Below are 19,230 nucleotides of genomic sequence, written 5' to 3'. Positions count from 1 at the left end.
GCAAGTTGGGGTATAAGGAGGTGATACAAAATAGTAGTAACGTGGAGTCCACTGGCATCCCATTGACATGAGTCCTAGCCCTGCTACTTGTTAGTTGTCTGATTTTTGGTAACTTAACCTCCCTGAGCTTCAGTTTTCTTATCTGTAAAATGGGAATAATAATAGTAGTGTCTTCCTCCAGAGGGTTTTTGTAAAGGACGTAAGTTAAGTACTTGGCGCCAATGTAAGAACCCACTAGAATCATGACTGTCATGATCCTAGCACCCCTTCCAGGCACACTTTCAGGCAAAACCGGATTCTGAATCTGGCAGCTCATTTAGCCTCTTCTGAAAAAAGTCTAGAATGCTCCCAAAAAGAAAGGGTTTATACTATCACTGGAATTTAATGAAAAATGTAAAATAACTTCATTCAGTGTTCATATAAAAGTGTACATAGATTTGTAAAAGTATGTGTTTCTTTGAACTAAGACAATAATAATAATAAATCTTCAAGAAAAAAACTGCTAGTTCCATCACAGAACCCCTCTGATTTAAGGTGAAAATTCAACGGGTGATCATTTTCTGCTAAGTTTCCAAAGAGAACTAACACAAGATTGCCAGGGCTCTGTTCTCTGGGTCTGCACCCTCAGTCAGGGCTACGTGTGCCTACAAGAAGGGGACACATCTTTTCTAATTTGTGCTTAGGAGCTCTGTGGGGTAGCCAGGGCCCTGGACTGGTCCACCTCTTAGCAGACATTGAAGTTCACACTATGATTTGACGCCTCCTAATGAAAGACAGGATGAGAACCTAGATCTGTCTTTCTTTTCTTCCCGAAAGCTGCCTGCAGGACTCAGGCTTACTACTCTTCCCCAAAGCTATCAGGATCCCAGTGTTAAGTGACTTTTCTGCAGGACTCCCTGGGGGCTCCTAACTGGCTGGGGGAAGAACGCAGCTCTGTTTCTATTTTCCAGACAGTCTCATCTCTTTGATACAGAACAGCTGTTTCAGAGCCTGGACAGACGGATGGTTGCTCTTAGGATCCGCATAGTTTGAGGGGCTAGGTGTGAAACCAGTGTGCTGGACGGAGGGTCCAGGGCTGTGGACATGGGTGCAGGTTGCCAAGGAGCACTTGGCAAAGAGTAAGAGTGAGCCTCTCCCCTCAGCACTTGTTTTTACATTCCCCCTCACCCCCTTTAAAATCAAACCGATTTTTTTGTTTTTCAAAAGGAAGTATATTGGTAGCTAGCTGTTCCTGGGCAAAGGTGTCAGAGTACCGTTTCACTACCGAGATGGCTGAGGATGCGGATGGAAAGCATTGTAACTGACATTGCTCTGAGCAAATACAGTTCCCTCTTGAACTGCACACACGCCCAGTAACGTGGCCTTGTGGTTCCAAATATTGGATTATAAATCGTTTTACATCTCCCCAGCATAAAATAAGGCAGGTAAACAAAGGGGCAGTCAATTAAGATAAATACGGCAACTTCACAATTTACTGGCTAGGACACATTATCCCAATGAGCCCAACGTTGGATAAGATAGCTGTCTTCTAATTACGTATACAACCGGCTAGATAATCCTAATATCAGGACAGACGTTCGCAGGACTTCATGACACACTGGATTGAACAGTCTAGACTATTTGGCTAATAACTATTTTTCCCAGGGCACTTTACTGCTGGGAAGGTTTAGTATTGACTCAAGGGACAAGATTCCAAGGCCCTTTCCTACTCCAGCTACTTCTAATTCCTAAAAAAGACCGTACACATCGCTGTATCTGAGACACCTCTGTAATGAGTTGTCGAGGGGCTTTAGGGTCTTAATTCCTTTGGTTGGTTGGTTAGTGTCTAGTATAGTGACTCCTATGTGGCCTTGACTGAGGGTCACATTCTTCTTTATTGTCTGGAAGAGGGAGCACTGATCCTTAGGAGGGACTTGCTAAGTGCGTCAGTTATCCTAGGAGTAGAAAAACATGAACTAAGAAGGACCCAGAAGCTCACAAGAGTCTGGGCAAGGGGTAGGGGTGGGAGAAGAAATGAGTGGAAAAACTCGCCTGCTGAAGATAGCATTTAGTTAAATAAATGAGAGAGAGAGCACGATATGGTGAGAAAGAAGTCCTGAAAATTCCATTTGTGGAAAAATCCACTCTGCTCCTTACTAAGTCTAATGCCCTTCTGTTAAAAAAAATATATACCCTCATCACTGCCCCCTTCCCCCCACAGAAAACAACTTTTATAGGATGGAGATCACAAGAATAATACCATCAGTTGAGAAAAGAATAAATTACATTTAGGGTAGGTCTGAAAGGATTTCAAGCCACTGGGGTATCATTTCATGAACCAAAAGAACTAATTTACCAAATGGGTCCCCAGGGCCTGGAAGAGCTAATGCACTGACCATTGAGGGGCAGCTCCCTCACCTGCTTCTCCATCAGATCGGTGCCTTTGCAGAGAATGAAGGGCGTAGGGTTGGGACACAGAAGGTCCCTCCGTGCATCAGCATACACGGGGATGAGGCTGCATTCATGGATCGTAGGGGAAAATAGGAAAGAAAGAAAAGACAGGGACTTTAGAATCAGACACACCTGGGTTTTAATCTGGTTCTGCTACTTTGTAGCTGGGGGAACGTGAGCAAGCCTTCCAAGCCTGAGGGTTTTTTTCTGATCTGCTGATAGGGGATCATAATGCCTATTGTTAGGGTTGGGATGATGCAGCCTGAGTCAGTGGGAATCAGTGGATGAGCACAGTGGAGGGCCGTTGTGGGTGTCCAAAGGATGGGATCTGCCCTTACAGCTATCCCGGTCACCATCACCATCATCATCTCCACCATCTGTGTCTGCATCATTGACAACGCCTGTGGAGTTCTTTCCGGACACCAGGCACCGCCCATTGCTTCCCATGCATTGCCTCCTTTAATTCCTCAACAAGTCTATGAAGTAGATAGACGTATCCTATCTTATCCCAGTATTATCCCATTCTACTAATGAGGAAATTGAGTCTCGAAGTTAAGTAACTCATCCAGTGTCACAGAGCTAGTGAGTGGCAAGGCTCGTTCTTGAACGCTTATCTGACTAACTCCAGAGCCGATGGAGTTGAAGCTACTGTGGCCCTCAGGGAAGGGTAAGATCACTGTTGACGTCAGCTAACGTAGCCTGGCCATTGGGCTGTAGCGAGGGTGATTCGCTGAGACAAGGAATTAGAGCTGAAGGCTGAATGGCCGGAAGACTTGAGTCTATCCTCTTTAGCCCTTTGAGGGCACCTTCCAGAGACCACTCTGGGCTGCTGGGAAATAAAATCCCCAACGCATGGAGGTAGCCAAGACATGAGAGGGCAGGAGGTCCTGCAAGATACCTAGGGGTTGGACCAGTTCTTTAGGGTGTAGTGGTGATTCTCTACAGGTGGACATGTTTGTCTCAGGGTTTTGTATTTTGCTTGGCTGTTACTATTTGTCCACTATGACAGAGCCAAGAGCCAGGAGACCGGACCATCAGGCACATTCTTTTGTAAGCCCCGCACCACGCCACATAAGAAACACAACAGAAAACCAAGGAACCTTCAAGGGTGGGGGTGGGGGGAAGTGCACGTCTATCAAAAAATAGATGGTATAAGTATCTATGCTTATGTGTTTGTCTATGGTTACTGTGTATAGTTAATATTTATCTATTTCATACGTAGGAGCTTCTGAATTATAAGTGATTATTCAAGAACTGTTTGCAAATGGAAAATATGCAGAAGTGACCTGGTTGGTTAAATACATGCAGAGAAGGGATGCACCTGACCAACTTCCCAACTTTTAGATGAGAAATTGCTTGGGAAGTCAAGAGGAGAATGGCAGGCTTCACACTAGTAACTGTGCTCGGTGTGCACACTGAAGTGTGTGTGTGCGTGTGTGTGTATAGTATACATATATACCTATATGTATACACACACCCCCCTCTATAATTGACAGCTGTACACATACATCCCCATCTTAAACCTGCGGGCTGTTTCCCTGAGCCCCACAACCCTCTGCCCTGTTTTCCCTCCTGGTTTCTTTTTCTCTGTATCCCTTCATTTCATAAGCGTGGTTCTGAGGGTGACTCACGGAGGTAGGTGGGTGGGCACTGCTGGGAAGGGAATATGGCTTAGCTGGTAGGTTCACCACCTGCACAGTCTCCTCTATGTCCTTGACTCTGCCCTTCTCCTGGTCTTCTCACCCGGAGCCCAAGACCTGATTGCCTCTGCCTGAGAGATGCTTTGCCCTTTTCCCCAGAGCACATGTTAAAACCCACTCAGCCAAAGTAAACCATGTAAATGTACAAAAGATACATCTCCTAGATTGGCCGGGATTCGCATGTGACAATTTGAATAAACAGAGCACCCATCTGCAGAGAGAGAGGGGGATCCCCTGGGGACTCTCGGGTGGAGGGGGCTGGGAAGACACGGGATGGACAGCATGGAGAAGAGAAAGAGCAGGGAGCCGTTGCAGCCATTCCTGGGGCTCAGAGGTTCCTGGAATTTATGTATTTGACACGTGTGCACGAGATTTATGAGCACCTGCCCTGGGTGCCTAGAGCAGTGAGTCTCAAACTTCACTGCGCCCCACATGCTCCTGAGAACCTTGCGGCAAATGCAGATCCCCAGAACCTCCCCCAGAGATTCTGGTTGGTCAGGATTAGGGCTCAGGGTCTACATTTTAATGAGCATCTTCTGGGGACTCCACATCAAGGGACTTTCAGCCTCACTTTAAGAAACACTGACACCAGCCTGCTGTCCAGAGGTGTGCCTCATAGAGCCCGGTAAGGGATACTGATTGCAGGAAGTGAAAGAGGCAGGACCACATTTCTTCCTGGCTCCTATGGGCAGCCACATGCCGACCCAAAGAAGCACCAAGGTTTCTCAGGACGCTGACTCCTGGGCTTCTCCTTCAGACCTCCCCTGTGCCACCAGGTCCCATGTAGGAACTTAACTTTGCAAGGAGAAGCATTTGAACGCTGCCTCCAGTCCCTGAGCCGGACAGAAACCAGATGCCTGATTGACGCAGAGAGAAAAGGAGGCCACATGTGGGGATACCCTAGGCCTGGTCCCAGCTCATCCACTTGACAAATTTGTATTGAGTCCTAGAGGCTAAGAGGAGGAAGGACATGCCGACATGGGGCTTGTCTCAAGGACCTTTTAGTCCAGTTTCGTGATATTAGGACAAACCCTTTAAAAATCAGTGTATTCATCTGCCAAAGGCAGATTCCAGGTACCGCCTCTACCTGATGGATTTGTTGCAAAGAGAAGATAAGGAGAGAGATGTGAAAGTACTTTGTTAAGTAATATGTGGCGAGAATTCCTGGGGAGACCTAGGATGAGAAGGGTTTTAATGACAGAAGCAAGAATCTTCGTGGATATGAAGTTATGGGGGATGGGGAGATGAAGTTGTGCAGTCAACCACCAGCTCTTTGGAGAACCAAAGTCTCTGTTGCTCCTTCAGTAAACAATGAGGTTGCTGGAGTAAAGGATCCCAAACTTGCCTTCTAGGACCAAATAGCATCATTTGGTTGTAGGGTGGGGCAACCATATATGTACTGGGTTTCCCGGGACCCTTCCAGTTTATGCCACTTGTCCCAGCTTCATTACTCATAGCACCCTCTTTCACTCTCTAAAGTGTCCCAGTTTAGACATCACATTATAAAGTCACTCTATTCATGGAAGAGGGGAGGTGGGTATGACACTTGGGTCAGCAATGAGTTAGGCTCTCTGCCTTTGTCCTTATCAGGAATTTTCTTTCTCTGAGCTGGGATGGCTTTACAGACTTTCCAAAACGCCCTGGCGAGCTTTGACAGACACCCAATATACACGGCATAGTTTACTCATTCTGCTCAGAAAGATCAGACATTCAGCACGTACTGACGGAGGCTGGTGACCGCATAAGGGCCAGTGCACTGCCTGAGCCTCGGATGGGGTTTTGCTGATGGCGAGAGACAGCAACCGGTGACACTGGGAGAACAGCAGCAGGTCCCTATGAAGTGAGCACATTTTCTGGCTTGGTTCTTAACATCAGTTTGCTGCAATGGGAGGGAGGGGCTCCTTTAGGAACACGCAGAAGGGAGAATCTTGAACCAGAACGCACAGTACTGTTGAATTCTCATAGTTGCGAACCCCAGAGAGAGCTATGGATGACAGCTCTGAGAGCCCGTCAGCCGACAGTTTATATGTGTCCCCCAAGAAATGAACTGTAAATGCATATTAGCCCTACAGATTGGCAAGTGGGAAAGGACACAGATTCTGTGACTATTTTGTTACCTGACATCACCTAGGTAGAAGTGCTGGTGGAAGTTGGGGGAGGGGGAAGGAAAGGTAGATTAAGTAAACTTTTCACTTTAAATCAAGTGGATTCTAGAGGGTAATTAATCTCAGGCTTTACGTCTGAGATCTGATCCTTTTGCATGTGAGTGAACGTAAGGAGACACAGCTGGGAAAAGCCCCTTTTTTCATTTTAGAAAAAAAAAATCTCAAAAAATAAAATTCTTTAAAATCCTAGGAAGCACCCCAGGAGTTTCTAAGGAGAGTTTCTTGAAAGCTCAGAAGCACAGTTGGGGAAGAGAAGGGCAGAGAGAGATGAAAAGGGGCCCAAGGAATGGGTGTCTTTGCTTTCTTTCCTCCTGGTTAGATTTTCGGGTTTGGCTTGTTTTGTTTTGACTTGATTTGAAGATGCTGGTGTGTGGGAATAATCTCACTGAAGAGGAAAATGGGTAACACTTGGTCATTTTGTTTACCGTACAAACTACTCACACATTTGCAGAGCGCGTCCTATGGGGGTTAGGTGGCAAGGATGCAAAGAGAAATAACACTAAAAAATGACCACCCTCCTCCCACGCAGAGCTCTCAGTGAAGTGGGAAAGAGACACGTAAACAGATCAATTACTGTGCCTACCGATGAGTGCTCTACAGAGGTGTGAGTGCGCGCACGCGTGCACGCGCGCGCACACACACACACACACACACACACACGAGCACGCACACAGCTCTTCAAATAGAGCTGCTCTTAACTGTTTTCTCAGAAGGTTTGTTTCCAGGACAGCCCTTTTCCTCTTTTTCTGGTACTTGCTAACATACTTTTTTTTATTGAGGTGAAATTTATGTAACGTACAATTAACCTTTTCAAAGGGAATAATTAGATGGCATTTAGTCCATTCACAATGTTGTGCAACCACAACCTCTCTTTATTTCCAAACCATTTTCATCACCCCAAAGTAAAACTCAGTCCCTGTTAAGTAGTTCTTCCCCATTCTCCCCTCCCCCCAACTCCTGGTAACCACAAATCTGCTTTGTCTCCATAGATTTACTATTCTGGGTATTTCATATAAATGGAATCATATAATATGTGACCTTCTGTGTCTGGCTTCCTTCACTTAGCGTAATGTTTTAGAGGTTTATCCACATTGTAGCGCTTGTCAATACCTTATCCTTTTTCATGGCTCAGTAACGTTCCCTGTATGGATATACCACAATTTGTTTAATCATTCATTTGTTGACGAACATTTGGGTTGTTTCACCTCTGGCTGTTATGAATAATGCTTCTGTGAACATGTGTGTACAAATTTTTGTTTGAATATCTGTTTTCACCTCTTTGGGGTATATACCCAGGAGTGGAATTGCTGGATCATATGGGTAATTCTATCTTTAACTGTTTGAGGAACCAGCAAACTGCTTTCCACAGTGGCTGAACATCACACCCCTCCCTTGAAGACCCACAAAGTTCTACTTTTGATGGTTCCTCCATAACAAAACTGAAAGACTTCAAAGAACTAAATCCTGGTTTACGAAACTACCAACCTGTCTAAGTGCCTTGGTTGGCCCAGTGACTCAGAACTTTTGCTTATGGGACTAAGGTCAGGGGTTCGAGACCCAGCTGGCCAGTTAGCTGAGTAGAGTGGACAAGTGAACAATTAAGTCTGCTGCCACAGGCTCCACTATCTAACACTGTCCTTCTCTCTTACAAAAGCTTGTTAGCGCTCACAGGGGGACAGAGCAAGAGTGTTTTTATGGTTACATATAAAAGGAAAACAAAAATTTAGCATCCAAGGCGCAGTGGGACTAACTTGGAATCAGATGACTGCTACTTCCAGTCCTGGTTTCACCTGATTTCTGCAGGCCCCTTGGGTAAACTGCTTAACCCTGCCCGGAGGCTGTTTCCTCGCCTCTAAATGGGGAATAATAACCCTTACTCCAAAGAGATGATAATGCATCCTAAGCACTTTGCACACAGTAGGCTTCCAACAAATGCTGTTGAATCTGGAGGGTGAGCAACCTCTGTGCCTGCCAGAGACCATCATCAGCTTCTGCAGTTGGCTCTGAGCTGCCCTCCTGAGGTTGACCCAGCTGGAATGGTGGTGCACGCTTGTTCAGTTGTGCCGGGTTACACTGACTGTTTTAAATGGTCCTATTTGCATGGAATGAAGCTTGCTATGGTAACAAGGTCTGGTGGCTGGAATCCAGGGCCCCAGTGAAAAATGCAAAGCCTGTGCTCCGGGAGAAAGAGGCCCTTGCTGGGTGTATCAACTTTAAGGTTACCTCTGTTCTCCCAGGAAGAAGGAGCAGGTAAACTGAGGCAGCGGGGCCTCAACACTCCTGCTCCCAGTAAGAGGAGGAAGAGGGAAGCCCCACTGACGCCTTCCAGTCTTCCCTCCTGGTTTGCCCCCCAATATTTAGCCCAGCTAAGAAGCTTAGGACCACCTTAGAGGCACACACTGGTTCAGGGCGGTGGGGAGGCCAGAGCGCCACTGATCCACCCCGGGGAAGGACAGGGTGCTCCTTCGGAGAAGGGGGGACAGCGCAGGTTGGGGCGGCGGAGGTGGGGGTGGAGGTGGACAGTGAGATAGCCCAGCTTCCTGCTGAACAATTCCCACCCACCTTTTAAGGAACCAGCAAAGCAGGAACTCCACTTCGTAGCTCGGCCGTGCGGCTCCCTCCCCCGAAGCTCCATCCCCGTTCCCCTCCCGGGCCCCTCTTCCGAGCACCCCTCTCTCCCAAGCACCCACCGCCTCCCCAGCCCCTGCGCCGCGCTAGGAGCGAGTTCGCCAGGGCGGGGGCCGCCCCACGGCTCCAAGGAGGGGACCGAGGTCTGGCCTTGAAGCTGGCGCCCCCCACCCCTAGCCAGGGGCGCCACCTCGGCCCACGGCGGGCCGCTGGCCGCCGCCCTCGCCCCCCGGGGGGTGTGTCCCCGAAGTCGGGGGCGCGGGAGGCCGAGGCAGCGGCCCCGCCCCCGGCCCGGGCCCCCTCCCGAGCGCGCGGCGAATGGTAGGCTCCACGGAAAGAGTGCGGGCGGCGCGCGGTGTCCGTCTCCGAGCCGCGCTCGGCGCCGGGGTCTAGGCGGTCGCTGCTCCTCCTCTTTCTCCTCCCCCCCGCGCCCCCCCCCCCCCCCCCCGCCGCCTGGCTACCGCCGCGGATCCGGCTGGAGGCGCCGCTGTCATTCCTGCGCCGGAGGAGCCGGCGCTGCCGGTGCCTAGGGGTCGGGGCTCGGGGGAGCCGGGCCGCGGGGGACCCAACAGGTAGAGCCGGGGGTGCCCGGCCGCGCGCCCCCGGCGCATCATGCAGCTCTTTGTCACCTCTGTCGCCCCCAGGCCAAAATCCTGAGCATGATGGAAGACAATAAGCAGCTCGCGCTCCGCATCGATGGGGCGGTCCAGTCGGCCAGCCAGGAGATGACCAACCTGCGAGCCGAACTCACGGCCACCAACCGGAGACTGGCGGAACTGAGCGGCGGCGGCGGCGGCCCCGGCCCGGGCCCGGGAGCAGCGGCCAGCGCCTCGGCGGCGGCGGACTCGGCTGCGGCGAACATGGAGAACCACCAGCACAGCGCGCAAGGTAGGGATCGTACGGCGGCCGGGGCGGAGGAGAGGCGAGAGAGCAGGACCCGGACCCGGAGGGGGCCGGGGACTCGGTGCCCCCACGGCCGCGGCGAAACCGCCTTGCATTGTGGCTTGTAACCCTTTCCGCCCGGCGGTGGCCGGCGCTGCTCCCCTGTTGGGAGTTGCAGGCTGCTGTCATTAACGAAAACCCGGGTGCACGCTGCGCCCGGGTTCACACGGTCACGCCTGTCCTGGCCAGCGCGAGCGAGGCTCAGCCGGCGCGTCCCTACCGGTAGCAGAAAGTGCCCTTCAGATGGCACACAGCCCCCAGCTCCTTGGGCAAACTTTTCATGCCCGGGCCTTTGCCCTCACCCGCGGCAGGGGTGAATGCCACAGCTCCCCCCAGTTCCGGAGGCTCCTTCCTTTGGAATGACTCCCGGAGAGGGAGCTCCAGACTCTGCTGCCGCGCTTGGGGTAGAGGATTGGACTGGTTTGCACTTTTCTCCACGGATGCCAAATCCCTTGTCTCGATTGCATCTGGACTTTATTTTCTCCCCATTTGAGATCGCGCAGGCAGTGGAATATATCGATGCAACAGTAGATGCTGTGCTCAGCAGGGAGTTTAAATTTCCAGCAAATATAAACACTGTGAGCACTTTCCAGGGGGGGAAATCTTAGACCTCAAAGGCTGAGTGATGGGCTCCTGGCGAAATGAAGGCTTAGATGGTGGATTTCCAGGTAGCCGCCGCTTGAAGGGACTCTTTGCAGTTAGGAGGAGGGGAAAATAAGGACAGTCTATGTTGACATTGGCAGTGATGAAGCTCTGAAACCCTCATGCATGGGTTAAAGGTGGAGGAAGCATCCCCTGAAAAAAAAGAAAAAAAATACTGTTTGGTTTCTGTGAATTAAAAAGTAAAAGGGTAGGCTGGATTTTCAGGATGTCTTTTCTTTTTTTGCCTAATTGCCCTTTAAGAAACGTTGTCACCGGTTATTAATGTCATTTGATTGTAAGCTAAACAGCTGAAATCCAGAATATGACAGAAGAAATATCCAGTCCAGGAGGACCACTTGTGTAAATATGTCACTTGATGAAGTATGAGGTACCAAAGGCTCAGTGGCTTAGAAATATTTTCTAGTTCTGTTATTATTTCAAAGGCTTCTCCTAAGTGTTGAGAGAGAGAGAGTCTGTTTTCATATTAATGCCTTCTCTCCATCAGCTTCTGTTTCCTCTTTACCTTGCTGGGGTAGGTGTGCTTGTTTTTTTTTGCTGTGAGATGTTAAGCCTGAACATTAGCAGTGTATGTTCAATTCCAAGTCAGATCTTAACTTGGTACTTCAGGAGTCCGTCAAGAGTCTTGGGGCAGTAATTTGGTACCAAAGTAGCATGACGTTATGGTGGGAAGGTGTTGTGAGCCTGGGGCTTGCTGCACAGTTTTCAAGGTGGGTATCTGGTTATTCTATCATTTATCCCTTGTTATGTCATTGTGTGTGGAAGATGCTCTCTGCTGGCACCCGGGCAAAAAAGGGAAGTTAGACTGCATGGTCATGCTTTACTTTTCATAGGCAGGGACTTTTTCAACCTTAAAGAAATAGCGCAAAACTGGCATTTTGCTGAGAATCAAAAGTCATGGTATGGGGGACTGAACAATGCTAGTTCATTTCCCACCATCCGCCTCTTTCTCAGCGGAGGAAAAGTTAAGTGGCTTTTATCTGAGTCCTGGGTCTAGCTGCAGTCTGAGCATGCTAAGGAGGGGTCGGTGCCGCAACGATCTACACATTCAACTTGGAAATTGTGATACTTGGCTGACGGTTAAATTGTTGTAGTGGAGCAAGAGGGGACTGTTTCCTTTTTGTTTTTTCCTACAAAAATGCACAAGGCTGTGGAAATGGAAAAATGGCTTTTGGATTTCTTCATATCCCTAAAAACACACAAAACCAGCAGCTTCCTCGTATTCTTAGAAACATGCCTGCCCAGGCCAGGGGCTGTCTGTGGGTGGTTGGATGAAGGATGGTTTTGATTTTTCCTCTGTGTACCATTGGTATTTTTCAAAACCTTTACTAGGGGGAGTTTAATGATTTTATAATCAGAAAATAAAATGTTGAAGATTTTAACTCAGCTTAATGGTTGGCCACGTATCCCTCTAAATTGATGTCAATTTAAACTGATGTGATGGTTGAAAAGAAAACAAGACCCCCATGTAAATCCAGTGGGCATCGTTTCCTTATCTATGGCAACAGTTCCTCAATACAGTACTTTTTACATTATTTAGCCTCTGTGAGTGTTTTGGGTTTTGTTTTTGTTTTGTTTTGTTTTGTTTTGTGTTCTCAAGACATGTGGCAGCATTCTGCTGGAAGCGAAACCTTCTGCAGAGGTGGTCTGGTAGTTTCTTTTGCTAGTGCTTTCGTATTCCTGAAGGGAAGCACCGGGCTCTCAAGTTAATTTCAAAGTGTGGTTCATTGGCTTCTCACGCTTCTTTGTCATATGCCTCCAGGAAGGCTCACAGAAGCTCGGTTCCTGGGGGTTCCTAATTCTTCCGAATGAGTCTTCTGTTTTTATTTTGTCTGTGTTGGTGCAAGTCAATGGGCTCAAACCCTATGAGCATTTAGTGTTATTGAGTTATCACTTTTCAAGTCAAGGTTTTGAATGAAATGAGTATCTTTCAAAATACAACTGTATAAGTCATCTTTTAACTAAAGGACATTATGTACATATTAAGTGCCTGCTAATTTCCTTTTAATAATATTAGCCCAAATGGTTACAGGGAAGGGTCACCTTTTGCTCTCCCTGCTGAGAAACTGTTAGATCCATTTTCAGATTTTTTTGTTAAAAATTTTTTTGTTAATAAATTAAAGAAGCTCACCAATCCACCAGTGGATGTCTTGTTCCAGTGAGGCTATCTGACAGTAGGTAAGTTGATGAAGAAAACTTGGGTTTTCCTAGAGAGTTAATGGAGTGTGTCATTTAAACAAAATATTAACTTGGTTGGTACCCTCCGTGAGCTGGCATGGTTGCTACGTAACAGAGTCTAGAAAGTGAACTGCTGAAAATCTGGGCTTTCGGCACTTTGCAGGATCTTCTTTCAGAATCTGTGTTGAAAGAAACGCTTGGCAGCCAGCCCATCTCCTCTCTCCCTGCTTCAAGTGAGTCGGATAATCCCTAATGAGGATGCTGGCATGCGGAGCACAGGGCATCCGCGCAGGGTGGCGCATCTCAAGGCTCCAGAGCTGCCTCTTAGGTTGGTGGAGTCACAACTGCCTTTGACAGGTGGACAGAAGGAGCGTTGGAGAGAACAGAGCCAGGCAGTTGTTCCAATTTGTCTTGTTGTTGGTAGCCAGAGAACGGATTTGTTTAAAGTCACATTTCTAAGCTGTTTTCCTCGGCGTAACATCTCTGGGAAATGTGTTTAAAATGCTTGCTATTCTTTGAGGGGAAAATATAGCAGTTTGTTTCTCTGAAAATGTTTTATCTGATGAAGGGCTAATATTAGATTCAGTTGGTTGCTTTGCTATGCATAGAATAAAACAATTAAGTTCCATGTACCCAATTCAAATAGGTGTTTAACTGTATATAACATAAAATACCTACGCCCAGTAGGATGTATACCTACTGCCAATATTTTTGTGGTTTGTTTTTTTAAGGAAATAATTGTATTTATATGCCTACGTAAGTGGAAATGCTCATAGCATCTTTCTTGGGTGTTGAGGACTTACTGTTTACTGCATCTGTTAGATGGAGATGGGGAAAAGTGTCATTTTCTTACACCTTTGTAAATTTCCATAAATAGATGCAAGTTTTATTTTTTTTCTCCCCAGGCATTAAAGTAGGCTGTTACTTCAGGGCTGATGGCTCTTATCTAGCATTACTGTAACACTGGAAACTCTTTGGTGAAGTATAAATTACCTTGGGACTGAATCGAATGTGTGAGTCCTCTGCAGAGATGCTAGACACTGTTGCTTTTCAAAATCAAAGCATCCCCTTTGGGGATCCCCTTTGGCATCCCCTTCCCAATTTGTTCTGCCTCTACATACTCTTGTTTTCCCAAGCAGACGTTTATCTTTTTTGAGAAGAGGATTTTCACGTGGCAGAGAGGATGGAACAAAATGTGGTGGAATCTCGGGGGCCCTTTTGTTAGCTCACCTGTAAGTTACAGAGCTCATCCAGTACCCATGGCTTGGTTTTCCAGCCATATCAATGGACTGAAAGAGACTTGTCTGTCTTTTCCTAATCTGGTAGGCTGTCATGAGATGGGACTTCAAAATTCTTCCTGAAAATCACCATGCATGGTCCCAAAGAGAATAGGTACAGATCAGCACAGCCCGGTTGAAATTAGTTATTGATTGACTGTGATTTACTGTCTTTCCATTGTCTTTGGAAAATGACCTTAAGTCAAGTTTATGGTTCTGGTTAATTTCACACTTCCAGCATTTCAGGATTTACTGAGGTTTTTCAAAACTTCTTTGATACTAAGTTTGAGCCAATCTGATTTTTATAATAGGAGCCTAGTCACACATCCTCCCAGCATAAGACAAGGCATGTTCTCCCCATGCCTTTACCCCCTCTACTCCCCAAGACTGCTGGCACTTTTGAGGAATCCTGTAGCTTATAATTTGTGACTTCCTGGCTGCCAGTGAGCTTCTAGCAGATGGCCTTGGCGGGTGGGGGGTGCTCGTTGAAACACTGCCTGCTCACCATGCAAGTCATATGGGGCCCAGAAGGTCAAGCCTGGGTCCCGGCCATATTCATTGCATATTTCATTTATATTTATTCCTGAGTTACATAGCTAAGGAAAGTGAAATCAGCATGAATTTCTCAGTTCTTTCCAGACCTTTTCCAGTATTGGTTTGTGTGAGCGTTAGTGCTTGGCTTCTCACCCCCTGCCGTCCGTCAGGCAAGAATGGAACTCGTTCTGCCTGCTGAGGCCAGGGAATGGGTTTTTAAGTGAGCTTGTAAATGAAAATTAGTCCATACTGTTTGGGCTGGATATTAGGGTGAGTAACACATGGGATGACAAGGGTAACACATGGGATGACAAGGGATGCCACCAACAGCAGTCATTGCAATGTCCTAGTGATCAGAAATGCAGGCAAAGAGGGTTCAGGCAGAATCCTTTAGGAAAAGACAGCTTCCCTGAAGCCAAGAGGGTGACCGTCCATTGCCGCGGATTGTACCTGACAATTCGGGGCGGGTAAGTGTCCCACTGGCTCATGTCACCATCCTCAAGGTCCCCTGCCAGGCCCATCTTGACTGTGGAGAAGCTGGAGGGAGACCAGGCGAAGGAATCTCTTCTTCTTTCCCATGTGGTTGGATGAGACCAGAACATTCTTGCTTGTTTGCTGCAACCTCAGATCTCGGTGGCAGGCTCCAGGCTGTGCTCTGTGGGCATTCTTGCTTCCCCCTTGAAGTCCTGAGCCGCTAGAAACATGAAAGAAGCTGAATGTAGTTGCAGTGAGTTTGGCAAGGACAACTGTTTGAGCAGGTGGCTTCTGTGTGATGGGATATCATTGGTTCTCAACTTGTTTTAGTGTCTTTGTTGACTTGCTGGACCTTTGGGTCAGACTTCTAAAAAGCCCTTGTCCCCTTCACCCTCCAATATATTGAGACCCTAGCACGAAAGTTCGTATGGAGCTTGTAACAGGCAGGTCTACCAGCAAAGTGCCCGCTGAGGCCTCTGCCCCTTCTGTGATGGGCAGTCAGGCTGGGAGGATGGAGAGAAATGGGAGGAGGGGCTACCTGCCCAGCTCCTACCCCTTCTCTTCTCTTCCACCAGAGCAAGCGCCGGATTGAAGGGGATGGAAAGGCCTTCCATTCCCAATATTGTCTCAGCTCTGCAGATCGTTTGAAGTAATGTGAATCATTAAGAGCAAAGTGCCCCCTACAGGAAGGTGGGTCCGGAGCCGATAGTTTACACTCACCTTGGGTACTTCATTATGGTTCTCGGAGCTCACCTCTTGGGGGTTCTGGAACCATCCTGATACCATGTAATTTTCTTTTCAGTGAAGGTGAATAGTGTAATGTAGGACTAAATTAGAACTAGTGTCAGTGCTTTGTCAAACTTTTCAATAAATAATAGCAATAAGGACTTCCAACATGTCACGTATCTTCCCGAGTGCTTAACATGCATAAATGTATCTGGAGCCCAATGAAGTGACAACTGTTGTGCCCATTTTTGAAAAGAGGAAACTGACTGGGACCCAGAGAGGTTAGGTCACCTGTCTACCATGACATAGTAATGACAACGACGGTGATGATGACAGCAAGCTTTGACATAGTCTTGCTTGGAGCTAGGTACTGTTCTAAGTGCTTCTCTGAATTAATGCATTTAATTTTTGTAATGACTTATAAGGCAGGTACCATTGTACCCATTTTACGTATGAGAAAACCGAGGCACGAAAATGATCTATTACTTGCCAGAGGGCCATTAGCGACCAAACTCTGGCTCCGTGCCCTTACTCATCTCACTTTGATGCCCAGGGTCACTCGGCTGGTAGTGACTGATCCAGGAATTCAAACCCACCGAGGCTCTCTGCTCTTTAAACCTGTATTGTCTCCTGAATCAGAAGTATCTTTCGGTTTGTTCATTAGGAAGGTTGACGGAGCTATAGGCTTATCTCCATTCTTAATTAATGTTTTCCTAAACTGATGGTAATTTCTGGGTCCTTATATGAAATCATATGGAAGCAGGAATCCCTCTCCCTTAAGTGTGAGGTTAACCGACAAAGAGGGAATTGGGTCCTGCTTACAAGGTTAGCAACCCAAGGGTCACTTGTCCCCGATGAAAAGAACCATATTGATCCTGGCGTTGGGGCCTCCTACTTCTCAGACTTTGAATGCATTCTCTCTTGGGAAGGATGATTCCAGGCAAAGCTGGTATCCTGTGGTCCTATTATTCTCCCTCCTACCCATATCTTCCCCCTTTCCGAGTTCTCTCCCAGTGGCCTCGGTGGCCCCCAGTGGCCCAAGACCACACCCAACAAAAGACGTATAACTACTCACAGATTCCTTTACACTAGGACTTCCCAGTCTTGGCACTGTTGTCATTTGCAGGATACTTCTTTGTTGGGGGGTGGACATCGTGTGCATTGTAGGATGTGTAGCAGCGTCCCTGTCCTCTGCCCACTAGATGCCAGTAGAACCTTCCACACCCCAGTTGTAACAACCAAAAATGTCTCCAGATGTTTCCAAATGTCCATTGGGAGGCCACATCATCCCTGGCTGAGAACCACTTTGTATGCCGGGCATTAGAGGAGACCCCAGTTGTGAGTCTTAGGATGGCGGCTCTGTGAGAGCAGAGAGTTTCATCTGTTTGTTTTCTGCTCCATTCACAGCACCTAGAACAGTGCCTGGCACATAGCAAGAGCCCAGTAAATAGTTGTTGACTGACTGAATGAATGAACAAATCCATGATTTTTAAATTACAGTGTGCGGAATTCGGTCGACTTGTCATGTTTTACATGAAGATCATTGGTTTAATGGTAGATGGTTTTAATTGTGTTTATTTGCCATATGTCAACACTGTTCTCAACCCCTTCCCTGTATTATCTCAATTAATCCTTTTAACTACCTTCTCAGGTGAGTACTGGGTTTGCCACCTTACAGATGAGAAAATTGAGGCCCAGAAAGGTTATGTGACTTGCCCAGGGTCACCAAGCTAGCAAGTGGCAGAGCCAGGATATAAACCCAAGTAAATGTGCCTCCAGAGACTGCCTGTTTTCCCAGCCAGGATGCTGTACAGCTTTGCAGTTTTTCCCATTCCTGCCCAAGAAATCATTTTTGTTCTAAAGCTGGCGTTGTGGCAATTATAGTTAGGATTTGCATGTCAGACACTAAGTCATTCATCATAAATCCTCAGAGCTCCACTGTACGAAAGATGCTTTGTCACTGCCGGAGAGTCTGTAGCCAGGAAGGATTGGTGTGTGGCCAGAGGTAAGAGGGCAGTTCAGTGGCTGAACCGTGTTCAAATGTGAGAATCTCCCTTCTCTCTGCCTCGCTGCTGGGCTTCAGCTGGAGGGAGTCACATAGAGGACTGAAAGTTTCAAGGAAAGGGGACAGTGGCCCCCAGAGCTTCTTAGCAGGGGGTTGACTCATTTTTAGGAAAAGGGATGTTCCAGGATCAGAACTGGGGAGCTGCAGAGACTTTGAAGATGATCCAAGAGGATAGTGATAGCAATAGTCAGCATCTGTTGAGGCTTTTTTTTTTTTTTTCTGGACTTTCCCAGACCCTGTGGGGTGTGATTAATGACATTTTCTCATCTGACTTCCTATCACAGCGAGTTAGATAATGTTCTCACCTCCATTCTACAAATGAAGAATCTGAGGCTTAGAAAGGTTTAGTTGCTTTTCCGAGATCTAGACAGTGGTCTTCTGCTGGATTGGAACACAGGTTCACCTGACCCTGGAGCCCGCCTGCTTCACTACAGCAAGAATATTGAGGACTACCCTAGTGGCACAGTAGTTAAGAATCTGCCTGCCAATGCAGGGGACACGGGTTCAATCCCTGGTCCAGGAAGATGCCAGATGCCGCAGAGCAACTAAGCCTGCGCACCGCAACTACTGAGCCCATGTGCCACAACTACTGAAGCCCGTGCACTCTAGGGCCCGCGTGCTGCGACTGCTGAGCCCACGTGCTGCAACTACTGAAGCTCGTGTGCCTAGAGCCCATGCTCCACAACAAGAGAAGCCACCGCAATGAGAAGCCCGCACACTGCAATGAAGAGTAGCCCCTGCTCGCCACAACTAGAGAAAGCCCGCATGCAGCAACGAAGACCCAACACGGCCAAATATAAATTAAAAAAAAAAAAAGAATATTGAGATATTGTGCCAGGCAGCACAAAGACGTGCCAGGAGGATGGCTTTGTCTTTTTGCTTCCAGACCAACCCTCCCACTCCCCTTCTTTTTTCTTTTCTTCCTTTCCTCCTTTCTTCTCTCTGTCTCCATCTAGCTTGAGAGATTGGGCACATAGGTTCAGGGACCGCAGATTTAATAAGATATGGAGCAAGTTATCTTGGAGCTCTTAGGCTAGTAGGTGTGACTGACATGGAAGTATAATTACATTTTATAATAAAGGTCTAGACAGGTGTAATGGGAAAATAGATGATGAAGTGACAAATACAGAAGCCTTCACAGATGTACATGACAGTGGCAATATGTAAGAAAAGCATGCTGGGAAAATACATTAATTTCTCTACTAAGGTTAAACTGCCCATGAGAGATTATTAGAGTGCAACTTTGGGGGTAGGCTGGGATTGGATACTGCAGAGAATAGCTGCTGGCTTGGACCTTCTCCCTCAAAGTGCATTTCTTAAGGAGAAAGATGTACATGATATAGGGTTTAGATCTTGAATAATAGTTGGGTTTTCTTCTCCAAAGAGAACAAGAAAAGATATGAATTTCAATGCAGGTATAGCTCTGCATCTTTCAAAATAAACTCACCCCT

General features: G+C 47.5%; 1 protein-coding gene across 3 annotated transcripts in view; it reads left to right on the top strand.

Moving 5' to 3' along the window:
• Positions 1–19,230, top strand: part of KAZN (kazrin, periplakin interacting protein) — a 1,133,578-nt gene that overhangs the window by 658,411 nt on the left and 455,937 nt on the right. For all 3 annotated transcript variants that reach the window (XM_060310886.2, XM_060310878.2, XM_060310907.2), the window contains exon 3: positions 9,568–9,811. In XM_060310886.2, coding sequence (XP_060166869.1) covers positions 9,568–9,811 — 244 coding nt within the window. The remainder of the gene's footprint in view (positions 1–9,567; positions 9,812–19,230) is intronic.

The sequence above is a fragment of the Globicephala melas genome, chromosome 1 (genome assembly GCF_963455315.2).
Source record: "Globicephala melas chromosome 1, mGloMel1.2, whole genome shotgun sequence".
Classification (NCBI taxonomy): Eukaryota; Metazoa; Chordata; class Mammalia; order Artiodactyla; family Delphinidae; genus Globicephala; species Globicephala melas.
This window is presented reverse-complemented; position numbering and strand designations above follow the sequence as displayed.